Source organism: Populus trichocarpa, chromosome 1, assembly GCF_000002775.5.
Source record: "Populus trichocarpa isolate Nisqually-1 chromosome 1, P.trichocarpa_v4.1, whole genome shotgun sequence".
Classification (NCBI taxonomy): Eukaryota; Viridiplantae; Streptophyta; class Magnoliopsida; order Malpighiales; family Salicaceae; genus Populus; species Populus trichocarpa.
In genome coordinates this window covers 48,914,981-48,927,107 of record NC_037285.2, presented here as the reverse complement: position 1 = coordinate 48,927,107, position 12,127 = coordinate 48,914,981, and the positions used below count along the sequence as shown (strand labels likewise).

General features: G+C 32.6%; 1 protein-coding gene across 1 annotated transcript; it reads right to left on the bottom strand.

The window, feature by feature from the left end:
- Nucleotides 1–7,503: 7,503 nt before the first annotated feature.
- LOC7480408 (berberine bridge enzyme-like 13) lies at nucleotides 7,504–9,439 on the bottom strand. Its single transcript, XM_052450118.1, has one exon. It carries the CDS (start codon nucleotides 9,379–9,381, stop codon nucleotides 7,768–7,770), a length of 1,614 nt encoding a protein of 537 aa, XP_052306078.1. The 5' UTR covers nucleotides 9,382–9,439; the 3' UTR covers nucleotides 7,504–7,767.
- Nucleotides 9,440–12,127: the final 2,688 nt, after the last annotated feature.

The window sequence follows — 12,127 nt, the reverse complement described above, 5'->3', positions numbered from 1 at the left end:
CATTGTCAAAAGAAAATTGAGAGCATCAAATGTGAAGTAGCTAGACTCACAAATCTGCTCAAAGAAGCGCTGGGTTTCAATAATGGAAAGGGAACATTTGTATAGCCTCTTGTGGAAGTAACATCAGCCTATATCCCTCACACATCTCAGAACTTTAGGGCAGACTCGGTAATTGAGAGACATTTTATTCCTTTTGCCATATCTAGCCAACTCAAGCTAACCATGGATCTAACAATGGAAGGAACTTCTGATGATAGGTCTACCGGTCTCAGGGACTATGATAAATTGACTACTTTAAAAGAGAGATTAAGAGCAGTTGAAGGAAATAATCCAACTGACCATGTATTAGCAATTGAAGTTTGTTTGGTTCCAAACATTATGGTGCTAAAAGAATTTAAAGTGCCTAGCTTCATCAGTACACCGGGTTAAAATGCTCAAACACCCATCTCTGATCATACTATAACAAGATGATTGAAGTGATCCATAACAATAAAATGCTAATGTATTTCTTTCAGGATAGTTTCATAGGGTCTGCATTGAGCTAATATATGAGATTGAAAGTACTAAGATTAATAAGTGAAAGGATCTGGTAAACGTATTCTTGAAGCAATATAAATTCAATCTGGAAACTGCTTTTAACAAAATCAGCCTGATGGCCATGAAAAAAGATGGTGAGATACACAACACATGTCCAACCTTCGTTGATAGAAATAGAAATGATAATGTTGTTTGCCAACACCTTCCAATCCTTTTATTATGAGCATTTGATGGGAAGCTCAGCTCAAAATTTCTATGAAGCCATGAGGATTGCTGAAAGAACTATGCAAGCGATTAAAATGCGAAACATTGGAAGGCCTACCAGGGGTTCCAAAACAATAACGAGAGATGAATCAGAATATGACTTTTAGGTGGGAAATATTAGTTATGTGGTCCAACTAGGTCTTGATGTAACATTAACTGCTCAAATGCCTTTGTCAAAGATTGACATACATTTGCCACTTAAGTTTGTTTACCAGCATTTGTTAGACTATGGACTTATTGCCTCGACTATATTAAATCCCATGCAACCATCATTTCTTAGGTGGTATAATCCAAATGAGAGATGTGAAAATCATGGTGGGGTCCTAGGCTATTTGATTGAAAACTGCAAAAATCTCAAGTATCAAGTTTGAAAGTTGGTAAGCAAGGAACAAATTGAGTTTGTGAAGAATAATGGTACCTATTATATAGTCACCCCTATCTTTAATAATGACCATTAGCTTGCAAAATGCTGACGAGGCATAGATAATATGCAATTACCTATATCATGAGTGCATCACAAACTTTCAATAAATTGTTCTTTGTTCTTTGTCTTATTATTGTCTTGAAATAAAAAAAATGTTTCTTTAAAAGGTATTTTGATAAAATATTTTGACCAAACTCTAACATGCAAAATTAAGGCAAATCAATTCTTAAAGATTAAAAGTGTTTTGATTATAGAAATGACTCGATGTTTGTTAAAATGTATTGATAAACAATATGGAGTGACTAAACAAATTTTGAATATGAAATTGAACCGCACATCATGTAGCTAAATTTAAAAGTATGCATAATGACATGTAGTGGATTCAGTAGTCATGGGCTTGCGAATTATAATTCCTTGCAAGTCCAAATCATTATGTTGGATGAGGTTAAAATTTATCGATTCTAACCCACCCTTCTTGAAATGAGAAAGGATCATCTTTGTTTATTTCTTTCACAATTCTTAAAATATATATCCGTTATAATCTCAATTTAAGCCTAATAGAATCTTTCTTTCAAAAAGAAACCCTGACATAGAACACACCCTAACACTAGGGGCAAACGAGAGCATTTTGGTTGAAAAGATGAAGACAATATTAGAACCAATGGTAAAAAAGAATGCTAAGAAAGGAAGCTCAACTATTGAGAAAAAGGGCTAAAAGTGAAAAAAAAACCATAAAATGAAGGGCATCCAAGAAAACTTTGAGGAATGTTATATGAATGCCAAAAAGTATAAATTGTCTACATTTAAAAGACAAGTCAAGGTTAAAGGTAACAAAATACATATCAAGTCTAGAGGGGCAAAAAAGGTTTTTAATTAAAAAAGACACAACAAATACCAAAAGTCAATACTAAAAACAAAATTGAGCTACAAACATGTCTTTTGGTATTTAATAAAGCCTTTTATGTCTTTAAATAATTAGATTAGTTATCCATCAAAGGAAAAAGTTAGATTTGCCTTACATCTATTAAAATAATTTTGATCTTTTAGGTGAACATGATTATATGTCATTCTTTTATAAAGATAGTGAAATAAAATTAAGGAGTGATAAGGCTAATGATTGACATAAAACCTTGATCATTTGAATTGAAATTTGAGTTAAAAGATTCTCATGAAGATAAATGATGAGCAATGAGCTTTAATATTCTCTTTACGTTTGAGATTGACAATGAAAGGAGTGACATGGTTATATGCCAATGTTTAACCTTGATGGATAACACTGAAAGTTTTTGACTGATCAAAAATTCTGTTAAGAGTGAGGCATGATTATTGTTTGATTATGATGAAGTTTCTTGTCCAGTTTTAGGAAACAAGATTTATTAATGAAATATATAGCATGGTTATATGTCATTTACTCTACAAAGACATCAAGAGAAACAGAATTAATGAATAGTTGATGTTGATCCTAGGTCTTTAAAACCCTCAAATACCTTTTAAGCCTGTGAATTTCCCTTTCTTTCATAGCCATGAACGATAGACTGCATTACATGCTTTTAAAAGCTCTTTTTAATCAAGTAAGCAATTTGAATTGATAAATGACGCTCTCATAACTTGAAGAGCTTTTTCATAAGGGTCGTGGCCTCACGAACTAAGCTATTGGTTATTATACATGCTGATAAAATGGATGCTCAAAAGAGAAATTTTCAATGGAACCTTGATCTTTACTCAAAACCTTCTAGTATTGAAATTCACAGAAGGTCACCTTGTCATGTACCATTAAATGACACCTAAAATCAGAGATTAAAATTGACATAATGAACCATAGAAAAACTATTTTAATCTTACAATATGTCAATTTCTGTTTTCAAAATACAAAACAATCAAATGACTATATGTATTGAATGACATATGTTGGGTCTTTGACCAAAGAAACTTGATTTTCAAAAATACTTTAAAAAACTAACATCTCTATGATTTCATTTCAATAATTATACTTGAATAGATATGATCATGGAAATGTGCGAGTTGATTTCTGAACAAGAAAATTCTTGAACAAAAAGACCATGGATCGAGTTTACAAAGTCCTCAACAAAAATGACATCGACACTTCTTGATCATTGTTGGAAAGTTGAGCAGTCAGGGGCAATATAGTGGACCATGGGAAGGAAAACAAACAATATTTAGATTACATGAGGGGCAAAAGAAGATAATCAAATGATAATTTAGTAAAATCCATCAAAGCTATGTTTAACATCTTGCAATGACAAACACCTATGATTTAATGAACTCCAACAATAGTTGAGAGTAACGCTGCAATTGAAAGACATCTTCATGTCTGAAATTTTGATTTACCCTCTGAAATATAGTGACTCTTAAAAGATGTTATCATATGGATAAATATTAGAAATATGCATGCCATCAAGACTAACTAGGGTACAATTTGCTTTGAAACCCATTAATTCAAGGTGCACCATATTAATATGAGTGATAAAAGAAATATCATTGATGATGACAACACATTTCTTTTCATAATCTGATTAGAAGGGCTATGAGGAATTCATTAAGAAGAACATTAAGCATACAATAATGAGCCTTTAACTGCAAGCTATGAGATGCATGTGTGGATGACTTGACAATTCCATGAAGGTTGATGATAACATATACTTGAAAAGTATGTTTCAACTGAAGGTAATTAAATTTGTGGTTGATTGACGATCTAAGATGAGGTCGACATTAGAAAACGTGTTGATGATTGTTGGCATGATGCATAGAGCTAATCAGAAAAAATTCTTGAGAGAATCCAGGAAATAAATGATTTGTTAAGCTCCTTCATGATGAAACAAACAACACCACACTTCGGGGCATGGTTAAGCTTGATAAACAATGAGAGCAATACTCATGGCGGACAACCCAGGATGGGCACTACACTTATATTTAAATGGAGGATTGACAAACAATAAACTCGAATGAGATAATGAATCAAAAAAATAGAGAAGACTTTTAAATAGTAAAAAAAGGCACCCTATGAAGATGGAGCATCAAAGAAGGGGGCTTATATTTCAAACTAGGTAAGGATGCTTGCACGTTATCTAACCCCAAAGCATTGCATAAATGTTTTTGTATTTTTTGTATTTTTACAAAAGAAATCCTTAATGAAATCTAACAAGATTTTGATGAATCTGAGTGGACAAAGAAAGAATCTTTGATCTATGATAGCAAGGAATCCAAGTTCGAACTTCGTAATCAGCAAACACCAAGAAATTCAACCTTACAATCAAGAAGAAAAGTGAGAAGAACCTTACTATTAGAAAATTCTCAATAAAAGAAGAAGATCAACCATGTTATCAGGAAGAATCTTCAAGAAGCACCGAGTTTTCAAAACCCCGCGACTGGGAAGTAACAATCATTTTAGTTCTAGTTAAAAGGGATCGCCAAATGAGATCTCAGGCTGACCAAACTGAAAACAAAGACTAAGGTTCTGGTTAAAGTAAGTCTCTAGATTAAGATTTCAGGTTAACTGAGTTGAAGGCAACATTTTGTTTTTGGTTAAAGGGGATCGCTAGATGGGATCTCAAGTTGATCGAGTTGAAGCCAAAGACCAATGTTCTAGTTAAAGGGGGTCTCTAGATTAAGATTTCAAGTTAACCGAACTGAAGGCAACATTTTGGTTTTGGTTAGAGGGGATCACCAGATGGAATCTCAGGATGACCGAGCTGAAGACAAAGACCAAGGTTCTGGTTGAAGGACATTTACTTGGTGGGAGCAGTTGAAGAAGACAAGAGAGAAACCCGAGAAAGTATGAATCCTTGTGCCGTGCCAGCCCTTTTTGTTTGAAAAAAAGATGGGTCATGACGTATGTGTGTGGACAATCAAGCCATAAACTGGATCATAATAAAATACAAGTACCCCATACTGTGTCTAGATGACATGTTAGATCAATTGGAAGGGTCTAATGTATTTTCCAAGATTGATCTCAAAAGTAGGTATCATCATATTAGAATCAGACCGAGAGATGAATGGAAGACAACCTTTAAAAATCACTAGGGGTTATATGAGTGGATGGTCATGCCATCCGGACTGTCTAATGCTCCTAGTACATTCATGAGGTTCATGCATGAGGTATTAAGGTCATTTATGGGCAGATTTGTCGTCGTCTATTTCAATGACATTCTCATTTATAGCCCCAAACTGGAGTCTCATTTGGAGCACCTACAGGTTGTTTTTGATACTCTGAGGAAGGAATAGTTGTATGTCAAGTGAAAGAAATGTAAGTTCTTCACATTGTTTATAGGTATAGGTGAACAATGTTTTCCTTACACCTTTTAGTTTTCTTTCTTAACTTGAAATCTCACTTAATAATTCAAACTTTTGGGTTAAGATAGTTTTTTAACATGATATTATACTTTAATGACCAAGTAATCAAAAACTTTACCTAACAACTTAAGCTTTTAAGTTATAATGATTCTTATTAAAGATTTAATAGGTTTTCACTAGCCCACACTTTCAAATCAGATGAGAAGAATTGTTTGAAATGAGTGAGCCCCAACAGGAAATCATGTGCATAGTTAATGTCCTGTAATATATGCAGGATAGTTTCACAATCAATACTGTTTGGAAAATATAGAGCCATCAAACAAGGTGTGTTCAATATGCAGGATAATTTCACAATCAACAGTGTGTCTAGGAAACATAGAGCCATCAAACATGGTGTGTTGATCATGCTCATGATAATTTACAAAAGAAACGTATGTATACTAGAGAGAAAACAAAAGAGACTTCTTTTATATTATTGTGTTTATTCTACAAGTTCTTACAACTATTTATATGGAAAACGAGCTAGGGAGCTTTACAAGGGATGAAAACATAATTACAACATCATATCCCATACTTGTAGCACATAGATTAAACATGATTATATGAGCAACAAATCGCATGATATTAGCCAAGATGCAACTTCATGATCCTAGCCAACACAGGAAAGATCAAATTCGCTAAAAAAATTAATTTTATGACACAAACTTAGACGTGATTAGAACTTGAGTGCAATTTGAGGTTGCCCGTAAATATTCAGATTAATAATCATTTCTTAAAAATAAAAATAAAACTGAAGTAGAAAATAATTTTATGACACAAACTTAGACGTGATTAGAACTTGAGAGCAACTTGAGGTTGCCCGCAAATATTCAGATTAATAATTATTTTTTAAAAACAAAAATAAAAATTTTAATCACACACTTGTATGTGGATTGAGAAATATAATATAATTTTTAATGGTTTCTCCAAGATTCATAGCTTCTAAATGAATCCTGGCGTCAAGGATTCATGACAAAAAGTGATTCCCAGATATATCAGGAGCAGTAAATTCAAGTTTCGTCAGATTCAATATTATCTATAAAAAAACAATTAATAAAATAAAATCATGAATATAAAAGCAAAAAAAATCTTTTAAGACTGCTATTTAGTTCTTTAGAAATACTAGTTCTTCAAAAACTGTATTTAATTTATTTAAATACAGTTTTTGAAGAACTAGTATTTCTAAAGAACTAAATAGCAGTCTTAATTTATTTAATTCTTAAAAAAAAAACTTACAATACTAGTTCTTTAAGAGCTTTAAATATTGATGAATAAAAAAAATCAAAATAAGTTACAGAGCTAAATATATTCCACAAAGTACAAACAATAATGAAAAGATAAAAAGTATTGAAATTGATACAAGACACGTAACATAGGAGTTCATGTGTGCCGAGATATTAATATAAATTAAGTAGAGTAATCATGCTAATAACGTGTTAAAAAATAAAAAAACAAGTAAGAATATGCATATTCAGAATAAAACTTAAAAGAGAAGTTCATACCTTTTTCTTGTATATTTTTCTCAATGATTAGAATAAAAGACAAATAGTTTATTTATAGGAGAAGAAAATGAGAACATTAAAAAACATTACGAAACCCAAGTGTCATGAAAAACTAAAAGATAACTCTGAGGGGTAGCTCAACTGGTCAAGCCTTGAGTTTACTCCTCAATGGTCACGAGTTCGAGTCCCCTCAGTGCCACTAGAAGCTTACATGATCATTAACTTTAGGGCCTGTAGAATTAGTCGAGATGCGCACAAGCTGACCCGGACACCCACATTAATAATAATAAAAACTAAAAGATTAAGTTGAAGAGTCATAAAGTCTAAGAAATTATAATGTGCATTTAATATATATAATTATAGATTTTATAACAAAAGGGTTCTCTGATGAAAAAATATTGTCCTAACAATAATAAAATCAATGAACATTGTATGTCATATTGTAGAGGTCCAAGTATATTTTTTATTCATAAAACAAAATAAAAGGCACTATGTGTTGTGATGACTGAAAATCGTCATCTCAATAATTTATTACAAAACCTAGTTGGATAGAAATGACGGTAAAATATTGAAGTTTGCAAACAAGGCAGGAAAGTGTAGTCCCAACTATTATTTGCAACCTCTACAGGCTGGCCTCCTCCATCAAATGAACTAAATCCAAGGAGGCATGATTTATTGGATAATTCCTCTTCACTTTCTTTTCCTCATAGAAATTGGAAGAGGCGGGATGCTCTGTTCATGCCTGAAGAAGTTGCCAGCATCAACTTTGGTCTTCACTTTTACCAATCTCTTGAAGTTACCCTTGAAGTACTTAGAACCCCAAACACTTGCTTCCTTAAAGCTTGTGTTAGTATTCTTGTTCATGCCCAAATCAAGGTCCCTGTAATTGAGGTATGCTTCCCTTGGATACATGGAAACATAAGGTGTCATGTATTTGTAAACCTTCCTAATCCAATCAATATGTTTTGCATTCTCTGAAGGATCTTCCCAGGTAGTCATGTAGCTGATAAAGAACATGTTACCTTTTCTGTGCGGGAAAGGAATCTCAGATTCTGAGATTTTGCTCATCATTCCACCGTAGGGAATAAATGCTACAGAAGGGGTATCTTCTTCATACATCATTTCCCATAAACCTTCAAGTGCTGATTCATGTATTGGTTTTTTAGCAAAGTCGGACTTGCCTTTGAAGGTGCCCTTGAATAAATTCTGTCGCTGAAGCAAGATTTCAGGAGTTGAATTGTTAGGGAAGAAGCCCATATATAGCACAGAATTGATCCAGTTTGTTTCGATACAATCTTGTTTTGTCAAACCGAGTTCAGGGAAGCTTTCTTGCATGACTTGGAGGAGTTTCTTTGCATCACCAAGAAACAATCCATTATAGGAAGTTGATATTGTTTTCTTACCTTCTTCACTAGCATTTGCCAACTGTGTACTGACTCTGAAAAAGAGATTCTCGTCGAGTTTATCAGAAGCTTGCAGGAATCTATAGAGGATCTTAGTAGCACCTTGTTCCAAGGTCCTAGCAGCCCCGAAAATTGTCACAATTGGAGGTACTGGAACCAGTTTTACTTTCCAGGAAGTAATGATTCCGAAGCTACCTCCTCCACCTCCTCTAATTGCCCAGAATAGATCTTCTCCCATGGCTTTTCGGTCAAGAACTCTTCCATAAGCATCAATTATACGAGCATCGATGACATTGTCTGCAGCAAGGCCATATTTTCTGAACATGGTACCGTATGCACCTCCTGTGATGTGCCCACCAATACCTAAACTGGTACAAACACCAGCTGGGTAGCCATGAGTGTTGCTCTTCTCTGATATTCTATAGTACAGCTCTCCAGTTGTGGCACCGGCCTCAACCCAAGCGCTATTATCCTCGATATCAACGCTAATTGACCGAAGCTTGGCAAGGTCTACAACAATGAAAGGATGCTCAATTTCAGAGACATAAGAGAGTCCCTCATAGTCATGGCCTCCACTACGGACACGAAGGTGAATTCCAAGTTGTTTTGAGCAAACAACAACAGCTTGGATGTGGGATTCGTACAACGGTGTGAAAATGAACTCAGGTTTCGGTACTGTAGGCTGTGAGAACCGGAGGTTTTGAACAGATGACTCTAAAACACTAGTGAATGAAGAATTGTTTGGGGTGTACAAGATAGTGGAGAAAGGATAGGAGGATTCAGAATTCTTGGAGAGACATTGTAAAAAGCTATCCTTAATTGAGAGTGAATCTATGGATGAAGGAGATAGAACTAGCAGGAATACAAATACTGACAGAAAGGAAGAACCTGAAGGAGCCATTTCTCCGTGTGTTCCAAGAAATGATGTCTCTACGGTTCTTGTAGAGAGCTGTGATCTTTGGATGAATTTATAGTAAATTTAGCATAATATCTTTGACAATGAAAACTAATATCTTTTATTGTACTTTCAACGAGGACAAGTCTGCTCTGAATAATATCTTTGACAATGAAAACTGGCTAGTTGGTTAAAATTGAGTTCTGTCAATCATAACGTCAACATTTGGTTCGGTCAAACTTGAGTTGTGTGGTTTCGGGTTACGTGTTTAAAGTAAATTGAATTGTGATGCGTAATATTTTTTGGAATATATTTTTATTTGAAAATATATTAAAATATCTATTTAAATTTTTTTTTTTAAAAAAAATTTAACATTAATATATAAAATTCATTAGAATTTAAACACTAAACAAAATATCCAACTTAATCTTTTTAAAATCTAAAATACATTTGAAAAGCAAATTAAAACATGAACAAAAGATGCGCAAAAACACCTCCTAATCCATGTTCTAATTAATCTCTCATCATCCTTGCTGAGCATCATGTGGAGCTCATGATTTTAATATATATTTTCTTTTGACAATTCAATACTGCAGTTTACCAACTCCTAAAAGACATTTCTTGTCACTCCCGCTTCCTTTAGAACACTATTAATATTAATTGTGATGGATAATACTTTTCAAAATAGATTTTTATTTTAAATATATTAAAATAATTTTTTTATATTAATATATAAATTTATTAAAAGCACTAAAAAAATATTAATTTAATAATTTTAAAACCTAAAATACATTTGAAAAAGGCACATTAAAACATAAAACAAAAGATGTGCAAAACACCTCCTAGATTCATGTTCTAATCTCTCATCAACCTTGCTGACCATCATGTGGAGCTCATGATTTTAATTTTTTTTTTTTTTTTTGACAATTCAATACCGTAGTTCACCAACTCCTATAAGACATTCTTGTCACTCCCGCTTCCTCTAGAACACTATTCATGTTGCTGGGTCCATGATTGAAACATTAAGCTGAAAAATTTAGAGTTCAGACGCGTTAATTGACTAGTAAAATTAAGAGTAAGGAGTCAACATGTTTACTTAACGGGCACTTTCTCCTGCCCATGAGAGTGATGTTTGAAACTTTGGGGACCAACTTGTAAGTTTTGTTAGGATAATAACAACGAAAAAAACGAGAAGAAGAAGCAGTTAATTAATTAAGCCAGCCGCAAAACTGGTTCGTGTTTCACGCAAGAAGCAGTTTGTGCCGCCAAATCAACCCTCAATAAGATAAAGAGGATGATTTATTTGATACAGACAATTACTTTTTATTATTGACATGATATCAGAGCAATCCATCCAAATCTAACCTTTTTTCTCTGATAAATATACAGGCGAGCAAAAAAGAAGAAGGGGTCTGCTGATCTAATGGTTTCCTGCTTATTTTGAAAATTTAAAATAAAGGCCGTGGCATCCACGTTTAGTTCTGTGTCACTTTCTGGATCGGAGAATTCACGGTACAAGATGACCAAGGGTGCATGTCTTTGATATTTTGATCCTCAACTAGTCTTTGAAATTTTTTCTAACCTTGAATATTTTGATCCTCAACTAGTTTTTAATAATTTTTTGTGCTTTTTTCATGTTCTTTCCACTGATATTTATTTAATTTTTTCTTTATTTTTTTCTGATTTTTTTTCATGGGGGTCCAAAAATAAATAATAATATCTGTTGAAGGGCTCTGATAGAGCACCCTAGCCGAGGTAGCGGGTTGGTTTGCTTGACGTATGACCTGAAACTTACTGTCTCCTTCCTCGTTTTTTCTTTTCTGTTACAATTCTTTATTATTTTTCGAGTCATGTTTTGTTTGTGAAGATCTTCATGCAAATCCATGATTCTTGTCCCCTGTTCCTATCTAACCATGATGATTCTTACATTATATAAGTGTAAATTATTAATTAATGCTTGTGTTTTTGTTGATTTTCTATGCTAGTCTATTGGCAAAGAACAATGGACAATGTTGGGGATGAATCCGAGCCTTAACAATAACTTAAACAGCCAGTACATAAGGTGAAAACCAAGCATGAATGCATATGTAAAATAAAGGTTGTAAATTTTATTCCGTTTTATTTGGAATTGCTGAAATATTTTATATCAATTAAAAAAATAAAATAATTTTTATTTCATTTCAAATCTTAGTCCATTCTGGATTTTTCAGCTAAATTTTGGCCGGAATATTCCGTTTTTATTTCACATGTTTCGTTCCGGTCTTGAAAAGTCATTGAATCAAATTGAACTCAGTTCAATTTAATTAATTAAACCACTCAAGTATAAGAAGCTCTTTTTCATTACTATTTTCAATAACAATAGTATTAATTTTTTAAAATTAAATTTATCACTAATATGTATGGTTTATATTCATGTTATTTTTTTCATGTATATACTTTGTAGAAATTTGAGCAAAACAAGAGATGTTTTAGATCCCATTAGCCTTGATAACATTGACCTAACTTTATATTTAAAATATTTGTGTTAAAACATTTTACTTTCATAATATTTTGTTTAAGTTGAATTACTTTAAGTTAAAGATAGTCTTGACTATTTAAAATTTTAAAATTATATTTGTTTGACATTGTATTTGTATTGCATAATTTATAATTAATTTATCTTAAATTTAAATTATGTTTGTTGAATTTTATATATATATATATATATATATATATATATATATATATATATATATATATATGAACAGTACAA

Excerpts from the sequence above, each read along its gene's own strand:
- LOC7480408 (XM_052450118.1), bottom strand. The coding sequence starts at position 9,381 with ATGGCTCCTTCAGGTTCTTCCTTTCTGTCAGTATTTGTATTCCTGCTA.